Below are 18,431 nucleotides of genomic sequence, written 5' to 3' on the forward strand. Positions count from 1 at the left end.
AATCTTTACCATGATAAATTTTTAGGCTACGCTAGGTTTTAATACCTTTTGTCAAAGCATGAAACAGCAGCACCCAGAGTGTTAATCACTCAGTCATGTCCAACTCTTTGTGACTCCATGGACTGTAGCCTGCCAGTCTCTTCCGTCCATGGAATTCTCCAGGCAAGAATACTGGAGTGGGTAGCCATTCCCTTCTCCAGGAGATCTTCCTGACCCAGGGATCAAAGCCAGGTTTTCTGCATTGCAGACAGAGTCTGACAAATATTCAAAAGGGAGAAAAATGAAAGAGTTGCTAAGGAATAGGATACATTTCTATACATCATCACAAAGTTGGGCAAGATAAATTGTAACTTAAAAATTCTTTCAAATAGTAAGTCCTGCAGGATCTTTGTCTGTGTACCACTGCTAAATTTCTAGTACAAGAATATGAACAGAAATCAAAGAATCTGTGAGCTTTCTAAAAATTTACTTTTCTTTGCTAAGGCTCCTCTATTACAATTCAAAGAATATCTCATTTTCAGTTTTTTTTCTAAATTAAATTTAAAGATTTTCAGCAGTTAGAAAATGTCTCCCCCAAAGAAACTACACACAAAATCACTTTGTGTACAATGCTAACTATATATGTTCATTTCTGTGTTTTGAGTTTATTTTATTCTTTGGATTGTATGTTGATTTATTTTTAGTTAAAATCAACAACTACCCACTTCTCTCCTCTTCTTCCAGTATAACTGTACCTTCTCATTACACTCTTCCTTTTTAGCTAAAATAAACCTTTCTCTACTGGTCAAACTTTTTTTTTCTCACATATCAGGTCTGCTTGACAGTGCTTACTAGAGTTTAAAGAAGTGTTTTCAGAGGCTTTTTAAACTTCTGCTAATTTATGCTAACTCTCTTGTTCAAGTCATAAATTCTCTGCATGTTTTTAAAGCATATACAATGCACAATGGGCTTATGCACTTAAATTACAGCAACAATGCAGTTTTTGCTGAGGACTGCTTCCCAGAATACCAAACCTTGTGCTTTCATAGGCAAATTAAAAATAATTTGAATCATTTTAAAGAAATCATTCTCAAATATATTATACTCTTCAATGCTTTATTAAACACAATATATGAAACAGATTAAATGGATTCATAGATGGGTGGTTAACATTAAGAAGACTGCTTATTGTAATGTGCTAAAATGTACTGTGCTTCAATTAGGTGAACTGAACTGGCCCCAAGAGCTCTGGTGGTTTCCTATTTGACTTCCCCCACAATTTCATGTTATTTCTGTAAATAGCTCTCCTAATCAGCCACTGCTACTCTCAATTAACTATAAGTTATAATTTAGAGAAATGGAAAGATGTTAGGGGACACGAGATAGCCAAACTTGGCAAATGAATAATATTCTTCGATTCCTGATTCTAAGTCAGTATGCTCTGACCTGCAGTGTTTCTCAATTTATAGGGAGAATAAAATTTATGGGCTTAATTACTGCTGTTTTTTTCTTGCTCAGAGAGTTTTTCTCTTATATCTGGAACTGGGATTGTGTTTTATTTGGTTGAACCAAATTGACATTTGAATGTAAAATAAGCCTAATTTCATAATCATTACCCAAGAGGCTCACAGACAAAAGATAAGGGAGGAGTAAAAGTCTTCGAGAGAAAATACACAGCATCGTCTTTCCTTGTTCCCCAGTGATGATCAAATGGACTGTACCTAAATTCTACTGAAATAAATCAGTCAATCTTTAGTTATTATTCCTCAATTTCATATATGTAAATGGTAAAGGCACACAGAAAGCATTTCAATGTATTGTGTTTCTTAGAAAAGTAATGTTTGGCGTGTAGTAACCATTCATGAATAACTAAAATATATATTTTAAAAATATCCATGCATTGAAATTATCTGCACAATTTAATTGAAGTTATAACAATACTGTGATGTGATGAACAGAAGTTCAAGCTCTGGAAAGGATGACAGAAGTTTCCTTAGAAGTTTAATCATTAAGGAGTGTGAAGAACTTCAAAATATCTTCCATGTTTCTGTGACATTTCACCCAAGGAAGTTGTGTCTGCAAAAATGAAAGTTGAAAATGTTACAGCTAATGAGAGCTCTGCATAAGGGGAAATCCATCAGCTTCAGTTGATAAGAGCTAAAACTTTAATTACATGAGGTTTCATTATAGCTTTTATTTAAGTGCCATGTCTTTTATGGCAGAGACAATAATGCAAAATGATAATTTCAGATCAAAATTTAGTAAAAAGTGTACTTTAAATGTAATAGGTAGGTGCTTATGTTGAAACCACACCTCCTTTCTTCTCGTACCTCTTTCTTTTGAGTTTCCAATCTTAGGTCAAAGGATGTTGCCATTACAAGGGAAAGATAAAGAAAATTTGATTACTACTTTCTGTTTATTGTTAACATGCTGATAACTGTTGTATATTTTGCTCTCTTTAAAGGACCCAAATATATGCTGGTATTTAAGCATAGTATTTCTGTTATTTGAGAGGTATGTTGCTTTATCAGAATGATATGTGTCAATATTGTTCTAAAATAAAAATTGTCGGTATAATTGCAGCAACATGTGTTTTACATTATTAAAAGTCTTAAGGTACTGTAGCAGCAAGGGGTAGCACAATTAATGATCATATTTACCACATTTCATTAAGTTGGCATCCTGTTTCAACAGCAGGGACTTAGAACTTTGCTAACTGCAGCTAGAGAAGCTGCGTCTTACCACTCTGAATCTGAGTTGCTTAGAACTGAAACCTATTAAAAACTAAAAAATTTGGTCCAATATATTAACAATTTGAGGAGGACATTGTGTAAAAAGAAGATTACATCCTTTCCAAAATGTGTATCAGGAAGAGACAAACATTTATTCTGGAAACTAAGTAACACACAGCAGCTGTCCCTAGACTTGACCTCAAACCAAGAAAAACTTCCATGTTAGTACCAGTTTCATTATTAGTGTGAAGACTTACAGTGAAACCCAGAAGGTGAAAACCCACAAACAAAACTGCCTCCAAAGAGTGTATATTAGCTCTCACAGAAGTGAAACAAAGATTTTCATAAAGTCTGAGATACTATTTCTGTTTGTTTAAGAAATGGATAATCAGTGCAGTCAGCAATAACAATTTAGCACACAGATCTTATGGGCCATGAAGAGAATGTTGGCTTACAAGTCCAGAGGTTGGGACCTGGAGCTTGCTTTGTCCAAAAGTGTGTAAAATCTTGGGCAAATCAGTTTCCTCTCAAAGCCTGTGTTCTCATTCATTTACAAAAATGATTTAGGTTGAAGGAGACTTTATATCCTTGGATTTCAAGTGATTTCGTTGCGTGATTATGTGAAAATTATTTAATTATTCATGTTATCTATTAAATGATTCACATATTATATCTCCTATTTAATTCAAAGGAATATTGTGACAATAAGAAATAACACAGCAAAAATAATTTTGAAAAGTTAAATGGAAATTAAAACCATATTTTGATAGCCTTTATTATTCTTAAAATATAAAAACATGAAACTTTACGCGAGGAAGTAAAAAAATGTCTGAGAAATCTTGGTGCTAGTGGCAGGAAGTAAAGAATAGAAACAATGGTTGAGCAGGTGAACCCACAATGATTGAAGAAAGGGAAAGAGAAAAATGTATGATATTAAACTCTCTTCTCAACATATTTTTATGATATTGCTATCTTTAGGTTTTAATAATAAGGACAGTGATGGGGATCTTCCCTAACCAGGGATTGAACCTAGGTCTCCTGCATTGCAGGCAGATTCTTTACCAACTAGGGAAACCCTTAATGCTCTATAAAATCTATTAAGTGAAGGACATAATATATTAATTTGTATTTCACATAACAATGATTCAGAAAACAGTAATTCAACTCCCTTTTCATAGTTTAGTAACTCTCTGGAGATTTTATGGTCTAAAACATATGTAAAATTTATAGGAAAAATGAACTTATATGATTTTTTTGTCATACACGTGTTTTGGTTAAACTCGGAAATATTAAAATGAGTGATAACCCAGAGTTGCAAAGGTGATGAGATATATGTGGAAACCAACTGAATTTAATTATTTTAATCTCAGTGTCATAATGTTCTCAATATATCAAGAAACTGCAGGGTTGTGGCCCCGATTTCTAGGAGTTACTTAACTTTTAATAGCAATTAGTTTCTACTCAAATATAATGTGGTGATTTTTTAGCATCCCTGAAGAGTAACCATCCTTCTTAGTATATCTCTAGAAATAAAAAAATTTCAGCCTGAGTTTTGAAGATGGCGTTGCTCAAATGGCAGTGTCATTGGTTATTTTCAGTAAGCCCTCCTGTAGTTATGGACATTCAGTAACCTTGCTACTTCACTGACCAATGATTCCATAGAGGAAAAAATTATTTTAATTGACATTCTGTGAATGAGATAGTTGAGGTAAAATACTGATTTTTCATTGTGATTGAGAGTATTTGATGAGGAGGCCAAACAGCATGGCAAATTAAGAGGGTCAAGGCTAATGTGATGCTCTGGGCCTCTTCATCATTGGTCTGAGGATTATCTTGAGAAAAGCAAAAAGCAGTTTTCTCTCTGTAGTCTGAAATTGTCAAAATAGTTCTTAGCTGTCTTAATCTGTTTGGGAGAAAGGACGCATCCTCTCTGTAAGCCTTATTGGGAGTGCCTAGATTGTGTGTCCAAAAAATATTTACTGTTTAAAACATATAATATGTACAATTAAATATATTTAAAATATAAGCTAATCATTTAAGCTTTCTGGAATTGAATTCTACTTGTATCACTAGCTGTGGGGCATTGTGAGTTAATTAATATAAGCTTTCCACTTATTTGTACAATAATAATTATTATTGAGTACTTAATTATGTCTGGCACAATTCTAGGTGCTTAATGTATACCAATTCATTTATCCCCAGGACAATGCAATGTAGTTGAAATTATTATTATCCCCATTTTATGAAGGAGGATTTCAGAATTTAAGCAAGTTGCCACAGCTAATAGATAGATGACCCAGGATGTGACCCACAAAACCAGACCTGTCCATCTGGTAGTTGTACCCCTTATACTGTATTACTTTTCAAGATATTGGAATAGTAACAGTACTTACTTTACAGAACATGATGAGTAAATAAAACTAAGTATAGGGCTCAGCATAGAGCTAATTTTCAGAACTGTAATACAAGCTCTTCTCACTTGCACATATTGTGTGTCTAATACAATTTAGAATTAGTACAGGCATCTAATGTAATCTTCACAACACCCTTAATGTTATTATCTAAATGTCCAAGCTGCATAGAAATCAGTTATCTTGATGGAAATGAGATAATGAATGACAGAACCAGGATTTGGATTAAATGTCCTGATTTCAGGCCTGATACTCTTTCTGCTATATCATTTTCTCTCCTGGTTCATGATGATAATTGGGTAGTTTAGTCATGAGCAACAAGATGGTGTGTATCACCAGAATGTGTCTTCTTAATAATAGAGGGATTGCTACATGTTTATTTATATTTATGAAAATGATTTATTGCTAATTAGGGCTTTAATCTTTGTCTGCATATTAATACTCAATATGCAAGTTTGTGAGAATAAGTCTTCTTTTTAGGGCAAAGTAAATCTAGGCATTGTTTTTTAATGTCATTTAAATTATTTAACATCAACATACTAATCAAGTAAGAAATGTTTGAAAAACTGAGTTTATAAGCCAAGAGATCCAAAGGGGGATTTATAAACCAAGATGGATCAATTAGCCCACTGTGAAATATTAATCAAAGCCTGCAGGTATTGTTATTTCTTCAAATTTTACTCACGATTGGAATCCATTAGCCTCTGGAATTTGAAAGCCGGTTTCTTCCAATCCGATCCACAGGGATACCAAATCGCCTTTTTGGATGATCTACTACTTTCCTGAAACAAACCAAAAATAACATATTTAAGCTAATGTTCAATTAGTTTTGCTCTTTTTATTTCCCGCAGATCTGGGGCCTTTCTTCTGGAGTAGGAATGACTAGTAGTTCTTGTTCATCAGCACCCAGGATATGTCAGACACTATCTCTTATCTTTTGGACATCCGTTGAAGTAGGTATGCCCACTTCCATTTTACATCTGAGGACACTGAGCTTAGAGAAATTAAACAACTTATCCAAAATCAAATAGATGAAAAGCCAGATCTTACCAGCATACCAATCTGCTAAGTGTTTAGTTTGGGTAAGTCCCTTTCCCCTCTTCAGATTTTGGTGTGTTCCTGTCAGTTGAGGGAGGTTGCACTAGGTCAGTGGTTTTCCCCAATCTCTTCCTTACAATGGTTTTCCTGGGGAAGGATGGTGTTGGAAGAGGAACAGATACTGAAGCCAAGACTGGATATGGAGTAAGTGAGCCCCTCAGGTCTTCACTCAGATTTTTCCTAGAGAAGCTTTGTGTGTGATAGTCTATATTTGTTATATATGTTCAGATATTGTTTGGGGGAAAAAAAGTTTCATTATTAAAATAAAGTTAAAAAATTCTACAAGAGGCCTTACAATTTGTGTGTTTTATGAATTATCTGTTTAAAAAGACACATTTTAATTTGATTTGTTATTGCCTTTACTTGGTTCTATTAAGTCAAAATGCTAATAGGAAAGATCCCAGAGCTGTGAATGCATAACTTTCACTGACCTTGGATTTAAAAGTTTTTATCTTCTTAAGAAAGATAGAAATAGGGAGAAACTAAGAAAGCCATGTAAGTAAGTGACTTGTCTCACAGCTGAGGGGAATTGACTTAACAGATTTGTTGGGCTTTTTTATTGACATAATATGCATACAGAAAATAGGATAAGTATTTTGTAAGTGAACAATATGAGATATATACAGATTATAAACACAATTACTACCCAGATCAAGAAATAGAACATTACCAGCAATTAAATATTTTAGAATAGGAAAGAGTCTTAAAGTTAATTTTTGCACCAAACGTAAGAATATCAGCTCCAATTTTTGATCAGCGATGATACAGCTTATCACTTGAAAATCTCAATGAGGAAGATATAATTGCCTCTCAAGACAACTTCATCAATATTCAACAGCTTAAAGAGTTTGAAGATTTGATTCAGAGCATTTTCAATAGTTTTTTTGGTTCTTTCTAATTACTTGCATTATATTGTCAGTATTAGACTACATAATTTAAACACTAAAACTACATCATCTATAAAGGCTTCCAGGTGGAAAAGAGGTAGAGAATTCAAATGCCAATATAGGAGATGCAAGAGATGTGGGTTCAATCCCTGGGTTGGGAAGATCCCCTGGAGGAGGAAATGGCAAACCACTCCAGTATCCTTGCCTGGAAAATTCCATGGACAGAGGAGCCTGGCAGGCTGCAGTCGATGGTGTCTCAAAGAGTCAGACACAACTGAACGATTGAACAAGATGATATACGGCACTTCTGACCTACACAGTTGTAAGATAATACATAAATTTGTGGGTTTTTTAAGCCCAGATGTTTGTGTTAATTTATTACCACAGCAATAAAAAACTGAATATGTTTGTTTGTATGATTTAGGGCTGATGTCTGAGTGTATTACAGCTAATACCTAAAAACAGGAAATGTGATTTTTATTCCTTGAGTCCTCAAATTCCTTCATGAACAACTCCCATTATAACTCCAGGGAAGGGATAAGGTAGAAGCCATCCTGGGATAGAGAAGAATGCTCTGGGGCAGTCCCAGAGAGTAGAAGAGGAAGTGAAAAACCAGCATTTCCAGGTGTTTAAAGGACTGAGGAGAAGAGAAAGGAAATGGCAGCTGGGAAAAGAGTAGTGGCCCACATGTGAACTGACCTCTGAAAGCTTCTGTGGAGTGAATAGTGTCACCAGAAATAATCCTTTTACTTTTTTAGAGAAGTGTGATGGTTTCAGGGCTTCCCAGGTGGCCCAGTGGTAAAGAATCTGCCTGCCAATGCAGGAGACACAAGAGGTGGGTTTGATCCCTGGGTGGGGAAGGTCTCCTGGAGTTGGAAATGGCAACCCACTCCAGTATTCTTGCCTGGAGAATTCCACGGACAGAGAAGCCTGGAGAACTAAAGTCCGTGGGGCCACAGAGAGTCCAACACGAGTGATCACAGCACAGCATGGCGCAACAGCACGATGGTTTGGTTTCATGCATTATTATAAATTAGAACATATATGGGTCCATATTACCAACATATATTTTCAAAAGTGAAAGTAAAATAAATGAAAATAGCATTTTTTTCTTTCTGTACTACAGTTAATCTACTTTTCCTGCTCAAGTAGATGGGAGGACACTACAGTCTTTCCTGGTGGCTCAGACAGTAAAGAGTCTGCCTGCAATGCAGGAGACCCTAGGAGACCCTAGGTCAGGAAGATTCCCTGGAGAAGGAAATGGCTACCCACTGTCGCATGCTTGCCTGGAAAATCACATGGAAGGAGGACTCTGGTGGACTACACCCCATATGGTTGCAAAGAGACACTACTGAGCGACTAAAACACACAATGTCTGATAAAAAGAAAATAAACTCTTTCTCGTTTTCCCTCATTCCCTGTTCTTTCCTTCCTTTCTTTCCCCCAGATTCGATCCAAAAAAGTATTAGAAATCAGGAGATATTGACTTGTATTCTATTTATTTCTTCTACTTACCAAAAAATGAGAATAGCTAAGTCAAATAATTTCTATATAGTTATCTATCAATTCAGAAGTAAAATGGCAAGCTAACATTTATCTTAACATTTTTGCTGATATGAAATATATATAACAATACTACACTCTTCAGCACATACACTGACATGAATACAGAGTGTGTGAAACTTAAATGCTAACACAGAAAAATAATCTTAAGACCAAAAGGGAAAACTATACTTTCTAACCATCTAGTCCCTCTTGTGACAAAATAATGGAATGACATGGCTTATATATTCATTGAAAACAGTCCATCTTTTCCATTCTAAAATATTCTGAAAGTAGTATAAGGATTCAGAATATAGATCAAAGTAATATAATGAGGATGGATTATTTTAAATATAATTTTAAACTTCACACTAAAATATAGACAGCCTAAGTCATTTATATTCTTTGATAATTCAATTTCTAAAGATGTTCACCATTCTAAAACAACTGTTGGAAAGCTTGTATTTATACTTTTTGTTTAGAATCACACATATCAAAGAGTCTATAAATTTATCTATGTTCAGTTTTTTTTTTTTTTTTAATTTTTTTATTAGTTGGAGGCTAATTACTTCACAACATTTCAGTGGGAGTGTTCAGTTTTAGAAAATAAAACAAACATCCTTATTGGTAGCACCAAATTAAGAAATAAAATATTACCAACACTTAGAAGTCCTCCGTGTTCTTCCTCCCAAATTGATTCCCCCCATAACTTAGTCACAGAGGTAATCTGAAGGATGAATTTTTATCTAATAGTTCCTTTGATTTTCTTTATAATCTATATGTATTCTTCCAAACTCTCTTGATTAGTTCAGATGGTTCTAGAATTTTATTTGGAAGAAATGATGTGTGAATTCTTCTTGACTTCTTTCAACAAATATGTGTTTCATGTTTTGAGATTTGTCCATGTTGACTTGTGTAGATGTAGTTCTTTTATGTTCACTGTTGTATAGTATTTCATTGTAAGGATAATGAATAGGCAACAGCTTATTAACACATTTTACTGATAGTAATTTGAGGTATTTCCTCTTTTGTTACTATTGTTATGTACTGTTCAGCTAATTTTTTTCATTCACATGCCTGTAATGCACATTTGAGGATTTCTCTATGGTAAATTTTTAGTAGAATTGCTAGCTATTCTTATACTTATTTTTATTACATAATGCCATACTGTTTTTCAAAATGGTACCTATTTACACACCCGAGAGCAGTGTATGACAATTTCTATTGTTTCATATCTATGCCAACCCTTGCACTGTGGACTTTTAATTTTGCCAGTCTATTGCATTGTCAACTTAGTGGTCATTGCATTGTGACTTCTCTGTGATCTTAGTTTGGTTTCCATGGCTACTATTGAATGAATTTGCTCACCTCTTCCTTTGCTTATCGACCACTTGAATTTCTTCTTTTGGAAGTACTTATTTGTCTGTTGCCTACTTTTCTCTTGCTTTGGTTTTTTATTTTTTAAGTATTGATTTGTAGGAGAGTTTCGTATACTCTGAATATTAGACTTTGTCAGTTATAAGCAAATATCCTTTCCCATTTGTGGTTAATTTTTTTTACTGAGTCTTTATGAAAATCTTTAGTATTGTTTTGAAACTTATCAATATTTTTACATTCGTTTGATTAAATCACCTCTAATGGCATCACTGACTTGATGGACATGAGTTTGAGTAAACTCCGGGAGTTGGTGATGGACAAGGAGGACTGGCGTGTTCATGGGGTCACAGAGTCGGACACGACTGAGCAACTGGACTGAACTGAACTGAATGTTATAAAAGCACCCCACTCCAGTACTCTTGCCTGGAGAATCTCATGAACAGAGGAGCCTTGTAGGCTGCAGTCCGTGGGGTCGCTAAGAGTCGGACACGACTGAGCGGCTTCACTTTCACTTTTCACTTTCATGCATTGGAGAAGGAAATGGCAACCAACTCCAGTGCTCCTGCCTGGCAGATCCCAGGGACGGGGGAGCCTGGTGGGCTGACATCTATGGGGTCGCACAGAGTCGGACACGACTGAAGTGACTTAGCAGCAGCAGCAGCAGCAAAGTTATAAAATATTTTCCTATGTTGTTCTAAATATTTTTTTTCAGTTCTGTCCTTCATATTTACATATTTAATCCTTTTGAAGTTATTTTTTATTTATGCAGTGACATGGTCATGTTCCTTTTCTTTTTTTCCTATATTCACACTTAATTATTTATATATTCCAAATTCAGTGTCAAGTTTCATGGGAAATCCTCTTGCAGTTTTACCTGGAATTGTGTTGAATCAAAGGTATAAATCAATTTGGAGAAAATTGAATTCTTTACAATATTGACTCTAACTATCCAAGAATAGCTGTTTAGATCGTCTTTAATGCCTTCTCATGTATTTCTATAATTTTATCCATAAAAAAATTTATTGGATTTGTTGTTGCTTATCATTTAAGAATATGTGTTGTAGGTTTTTTAATAGTTGGTCCTTCCTTGGTTAAAAAAGATTTCCTTCTGTTATTAGTCCACTGGTGATTTAGATCATAAATAGATGTTTAGCTTTATTGAGTGTTATTTCTGGATCTATTGGATGATATGACTTTACTCTTCAATTTGTTAGTTCTATTAGTTGGCTTTCTAAAGCAAATCAAACTTTTATTTATTTATTTTTTTAGAAAAATACACTCTTTTGCAAAAGAAACAAAAGAGACCATAGCAAAAATCAACAAAGCTCAAAGCTGGTTTTTTGAAAAGATAAACAAAATTGACAAACCATTAGCAAGACTCATTAAGAAACAAAGGGAGAAGAACCAAATCAACAAAATTAGAAATGAATATGGAGAGATCACAACAGACAACACTGAAATACAAAGGATCATAAAGAGATTACCACCAGCAGCTCCATGCCAATAAAATGGACAACTTGGAAGAAATGGACAAATTCCTAGAAAAGTATAACTTTCCAAAACTGAACCAGGAAGAAATAGAAGATCTTAACAGACCCATCACAAGCAAGGAAATCGAAACTGTAATCAGAAATCTTCCAGCAAACAAAAGCCCAGGACCAGATGGCTTCACAGCTGAATTCTACCAAAAATTTAGAGAAGAGCTAACACCTATCTTACTCAAACTCTTCCAGAAAATTGCAGAAGATGGCAAACTTCCAAACTCATTCTATGAGGCCACTGTCACCCTAATTCCAAAACCAGACAAAGATGCCACAAAAAAATAAAACTACAGGCCAATATCACTGATGAACATAAATGCAAAAATCCTTAACAAAATTCTAGCAAACAGAATCCAACAACATATTAAAAAGATCATACATCATGACCAAGTGGGCTTTATCCCAGGAATGCAAGGATTCTTTAATATCCACAAATCAATCAATGTAATACACTACATTAACAAATTGAAAGATAAAAACCATATGATTATCTCAATAGATGCAAAAAAAGCATTTGACAAAATTAAACATCCATTTATGATAAAAACTCTCCAGAAAGCAAGCATAGAGGGAACATACCTCAACATAATAAAAGCTATATATGACAAACCCACAACAAACATTATCCTCAATGGTGAAAAATTGAAAGCATTTCCCCTAAAATCAGGAACAGGACAAGGGTGCCCACTCTCACCACTACTATTCAACATAGTTTTGGAAGTGTTGGCCATAGCAATCAGAGCAGAAAAAGAAATAAAAGGAGTCCAGATAGGAAAAGAAGTGAAACTCTCACTGTTTGCAGATGACATGATCCTCTACATAGAAAACCCTAAAGACTCTACCAGAAAATTACTAGAGCTAATCAATGAATATAGTAAAGTTGCAGGATATAAAATAAACACACAGAAATCCCTTGCATTCCTATACACTAACAATGTGAAAACAGAAAGAGAAGTTAAGGAAACAATACCATTCATCACTGCAACAAAAAGAATAAAATACTTAGGAGTATATCTACCTAAAGAAACAAAAGACCTATACATAGAAAACTATAAGACACTGATGAAAGAAATCAAAGAGGACACAAATAGATGGAGAAATATACCATGCTCATGGATTGGAAGAATCAATACTGTGAAAATGAGTATACTACCCAAAGGAATTTATAGATTCAATGCAATCCCTATCAAGCTACCAACGGTATTCTTCACAGAAGTAGAACAAATAACTTCACAATTTGTATGAAAATACAAAAAACCTCGAATAGCTAAAGCAATCTCGAGAAAGAAGAATGGAACTGGAGGAATCAACCTGCCTGACTTCAGACTATACTACAAAGCTACAGTCATCAAGACAGTATGGTACTGGCACAAAGACAGAAATACAGATAAATGGAACAAAACAGAAAGCCCAGAGATAAATCCATGCATCTATGAACACCTTTGACAAAGGAGGCAAGAATATACAATGGAAAAAAGACAACCTCTTTAACAAGTGGTGCTGGGAAAGCTGGTCAACCACTTGTAAAAGAATGAAACTAGAACACTTTCTAACACCATACACAAAAATAAACTCAAAATGGATTAAAGATCTAAATGTAAGACAAGAAACTATAAAACTCCTAGAGGAGAACATAGGCAAAACGCTCCTTGACATTAATCACAGCAAGATCCTCTATGACCCACCTCCCAGAATATTGGAAATAAAAGCAAAAATAAACAAATGGGACCTAATGTAACTTAAAAGCTTTTGCACAACAAAGGAAACTATAAGTAAGGTGAAAAGACAGCCTTCAGAATGGGAGAAAATAATAGCAAATGAAGAAACAGACAAAGGATTAATCTCAAAAATATACAAGCAACTCCTGAAGCTCAATTCCAGAAAAATAAATGACCCAATCAAAAAATGGGCCAAAGATTTAAACAGATATTACTCCAAAGAAGACATACAGATGACTAGTAAACACATGAAAAGATGCTCAACATTGCTCATTATCAGAGAAATGCAAATCAAAACCTCAATGAGGTACCATTACACGCCAGTCAGAATGGCTGCTATCCAAAAGTCTACAAGCAATAAATGCTGGAGAGGGTGTGGAGAAAAGGGAACCCTCTTACACTGTTGGTGGGAATGCAAACTAACACAGCCATTATGGAGAACAGTGTGGAGATTTCTTAAAAAACTGGAAGTAAAACTGCCATATGACCCAGCAATCCCACTCCTGGGCAAACACACCGAGGAAACCAGATCTGAAAGAGACACGTGTACCACAATGTTCATTGCAGCACTGTTTATAATAGCCAGGACATGGAAGCAACCTAGATGCCCATCCGCAGATGAATGGATAAGGAAGCTGTGGTACATATACACAATGGAATATTACTCAGCTGTTAAAAAGAATTCATTTGAATCAGTTCTAATGAGATGGATGAAACTGGAGCCCATTATACAGAGTGAAGGAAGTCAGAAAGATAAAGACCAGTACAGTATACTAACGCTTATATATGGAATTTAAAAAGATGATAACTATAACCCTATATGCAAAACAGAAAAAGAGACACAGATGTATAGAACAGACTTTTAGACTCTGTGGGAGAAGGCGAGGGTGGGATGTTCTGAGAGAACAGCATTGAAACAAGTATACTCTCAAGGGTGAAACAGATCACCAGCCCAGGTTGGATGCATGAGACAAGTGTTCAAGACTGGTGCACTGGAAAGACCCAGAGTGGTGGGATGGGGAGGGAGGCAGGAGGGGGAATCGGGATGGGGAACACATGTAAATCCATGGCTGATTCATGTCAATGTATGGCAAAAACCACTACAATATTGTAATTAGCCTCCAACTAATAAAAATAAATGGAAAAGAAATGATAGTGGGTTATCTTTTGATACATTAGTAGAATTGTTTTGCTGATTTTTTTGGGTATAATTTATATCTGTAATTATTGATGAAGTTATTCTGTAATTTTCTTTTCTTACTCTTTTCACACATGGTTTTGGTGTTCAAATAATGCTATTCTCATGAATTGAGAACTATACCTTCTCTCTTAGGTATTATTTTGTTATTTATTGAATTTTTTCATGCTCTGAGACTATGTTCTGTATGACAACTAAGCTTTTAAAAATGATAAAGCTTATTTTGTGAACAGATACTTATTTAAACAGTTGTTTCATGTGAACGTATTCATTTTTTCTCACCAATTGTAGGATACACAACAACTTGTATTGATTCTGCTTATAGTTTTGAGTTTCAAAGAAAGAAACTTAGGACTAAGTTTAGTGTGGAGAGTGTTCTCTCAAAACAATGATTTGCTACTACATCTTAAAGGGACAATAAAATACCCGGACTCTTTCAAGAAGGGCATATAGCTCCACCAACGTTGAGTAACAACAAAAAGGGGTAAATACTGTAATGGCTAACAGAGGATGCTCATTTAAATAGTTCAGTAATTGGGACTTCCCTGGCAGTCCAGTGGTTAAGACTCCGAGCTTCTACTTAGGTCCCTGGCGGGGGAACTAAGATCCTGCATGCTGTATGGTGTGGCCAAATAAATAAATAAATAGTTCAGTAATTTAGATTAGTAAAACACAGAATTAAATATGTATACTTTAAAGGTTAGGTGCATATAGTAGCCACGCTCCAAGATAAACTCCCATAATTCTACTATAATGCAGTCTCCTCCCACATTGAACAAGACTGACCTCTGTCACCAATAGCATACTGTGGAAATGACTTCTAGAGCTAAGTAATGAAAAATGCTGCAGCTTCTGCCTTGCTTTGTTGGATTACTCACTCTAGGGGAAATCACTTACCATTTTCTAAGGCCATCCTACAGTCCTTTAGAGAGGTTTACATGACAAGGAACTAAGGCTTCCTGCCAAGATCTAGCAAGGGCCTGAGACTTCCTGCCATTAGCCTGTGAGTGGGCCATTTTGAAAATGGATATCCCCAGGCCCCATGCAACCTTCAGATTACTGCAATCCTGGCCAGCTTCTTCACTGTAACCTTGAGACAGACCCTGAGCCAGAATCACTCAGGCAAACTTTTCCTAGATTTGTGATGCACAAAAACCGAGTGAGAACATAGATGTGTATTATTGTCTTGCTGCTGCTGCTGTCACTGAGTCATGTCCATCTCTTTCTGACCCCCTGGACTGTACGCACCAGGCTCCTCTGTCCATAGGATTCCCTAGGCAAGAATACTGGAGTGGGTTGCCATTTCCTTATTGTCTTAAGCTGCTGTATTTGGGTAACTTGTTTGCATAGCAATAGATACCTAATACAGTAAGACTCAAAGGGCTGTGGGATTCCACAAGAGAAGAGATCATAGCCAAATTTGAGGGTTCCAGGAGGAACTTATGGAACACATGAAAACAATAAGACAAACGGTGACCCCCGAACTCTGCAATCTTGTTAATCACAACTTAAAATTATAGAATTAATAAATGACATAAGAAGTTAGATATAAATGTAAGAGCTTAGAAAAACTAATATATGAGACAGACTAATACTGCTGAAGGAGACTCAGCAAGGGCCTGTAAAAATGAGAATGAATGAAAGGTTAACTTTTAAATGGATTTTTAAATTTAGAAGAGATCATTGGGCTTTCAAATTCAAATTCCAGAATGTTCTGATGAAAGACCACACAAGTCTTAGTGATGATGTAATCTTTTTAGGGACCAATACATAATGCCCCCCACTTTTTCTGAGTCCATCTTTAGACACAAAATAGAAATAAGATATGAATGATCAATGCATAGAAATCAAAATGCCATTTTGTTTAAGCTGAATGTAGAGTAAGATTTCAATTTGCATTTAAATGACTTTCCTACATTTCCTCTGAGGATTAGACAGATTTACACAATTAGTCCTTATTATCAAATAAAAACAAGAAGAAAGGGGATGAGCTGAACATGCTCAACTCTTCCTTCCAAATTAACCTATCTGGTGCATGATTACTTCTCCTTTGGGAAAGAATAAATAAAGGATTAGTGTTTGGGGTCAGTATTTTTCTAACTGGAGTTCCTCTACTTGGAAACATGAGGCTGGAAAATATGACTTAATAAATGCGATATGTTTGGAATGATGAAAGAAACTGCTACTTCATTAGCACACAGTTGACTTATGACTTTTGGAATTCTACCTCAAAAGTGGTAATTCAATCTTAAGTAGATTCTATTAAATTTTTGATGATGGTGCTGACTAGGCATACTGTCAGCTTCTGAAATAGTACCCCCCAAATGGGCCATATTAACAGGCATTCAGAAACAAACCAGGAGCTCTGGAATTAAATAGTGAGATTTAAAGGGTTCCAAATCAGACATGCCTGATTTGGAAGCTACTGTAGATTTGTAGGACTAGGCAGAAAGGATTTTCATTTACTTGGCTCATGAGCCTCTTTGAGGGTCTAATGACAGTTGAAATTTCTATCCAGCAAATGAATTTACACAAAAATATCTTCTATAATTTTCTTTTGTGGGGAGTGGATAGTGTACATTTCAAAACCCATATATGGAATTAAGTATTATCCCTTTTGGGGGAAAGTTTTAAACCTTCATGCATGAGTTAGGTTAGAAGTAAAAGGTAAAGAGACTTTCTTTTCATGGACCTGAGTTGGGGTGTAAGAGGCAAGCCATAAAGAACAATTATTGGGGAAAATGGCCCAAGATCAATGCTCAAGGGCATTTCCTATAGAACAGACTTTTGAATATGAGGATGGAAACATGAAAATAGGGCACCACATTCTGAGTTCTTTCTCTGTGTTCTTCACCATGAAATTGAGCCCATTTTGAACTATCTGCTTTAGACATTAACAATTAAAAGCTGGAAAGGAGTAAAAAAATCGTAGAATAACTGGATTGGCCTTAGTCTGTGGCATTGTTTTACAATGAATTAAAAAGGTGAAATCTTAGGATTTTTTACCCTTAATCTTTGGCATGGTTAAGAAGGGCAATTGTGTCTGACAAATTGAAGTTGGAATTGCTATTCTCAATTTAGTTTAAACTTTATGTCTGGCTTAGGATAGAAACATATATATCATTGGTACAGTTTTTCCAAAATGATTTATTTAATGTAGTCACTCTAAGTGAATTTCACTTTTTCTGGCCTTGGACAAATGCCTTATTCACACATAATTTAATTTCTTTATCATAAGCAGCTTATTTCTCTAGAAAGTTATTGGACTTGAGGTTCAAGAACCTGGTCTAGCTAGATTATAGCCAGGAAGTCATTTTATATCTGTGAAAATATACCAATAAAAGGGGGATAATATTTTCTTAGGGTGTCAGGAATTTTAAAAACCCAGTGTATTGGAATGTTAAAATGGGATTCTTTCTGTCACAGTTTTGGCTGTGGCCCAGAAAAACTGAGGGGGAAAAAAGCATGGTATTTCCTCTTGCATTCCAAAGTAGGGTGCTAGAGTTATGCAGTATTTGTGAAAAAGGTTGCTATAAACTATTTTTCCAAACTTAAACACCCCTCCCCCCCAAAAAAAAGAAAGAAAAAGAAAAAAGATTGATACTGAATATCAGGTAAATAGAATTTCTCTGGAGCAAGTTATTGGAGAACAGGGACATTTCCCTCTTTTTTCATATGGAGAAAGGGCTTCAAGAAAATCTTGTTTCTCTGTCAGTCTCTATGCTTTGGCGGAGGAGCCTGGGGGGCTGCAGTCCATGGGTACGCAAAAGAGTTGGACATGACTGAGCAACTAAATGACAACAAATACCCTTTAAAGCAGGGTAGACCTCATAGAACAGACTATGAAATCTAAAGGGCAGGAAGCTGTGAGAATTGGCTCAATTCCAGAGTGAAGAGATGGTTACATAAGCAACAGCTTTACTTTCAGTGACCAGAGTCAAGGATGTG

General features: G+C 35.3%; 1 protein-coding gene across 1 annotated transcript in view; it reads right to left on the minus strand.

The window, feature by feature from the left end:
- Positions 1–1,078: 1,078 nt before the first annotated feature.
- Positions 1,079–18,431, minus strand: part of OSTN (osteocrin) — a 42,056-nt gene continuing 24,703 nt past the window's right edge. The window contains exons 4-5 of the mRNA XM_043474108.1: positions 5,808–5,904; positions 1,079–2,055 (exon numbers count right to left, since the gene is read on the minus strand). Of these exons, the coding sequence (XP_043330043.1) occupies positions 5,820–5,904 (85 nt within the window). The 3' untranslated portion in view covers positions 1,079–2,055; positions 5,808–5,819. The remainder of the gene's footprint in view (positions 2,056–5,807; positions 5,905–18,431) is intronic.

The sequence above is a fragment of the Cervus canadensis genome, chromosome 7 (assembly GCF_019320065.1).
Source record: "Cervus canadensis isolate Bull #8, Minnesota chromosome 7, ASM1932006v1, whole genome shotgun sequence".
Taxonomy (NCBI): Eukaryota; Metazoa; Chordata; class Mammalia; order Artiodactyla; family Cervidae; genus Cervus; species Cervus canadensis.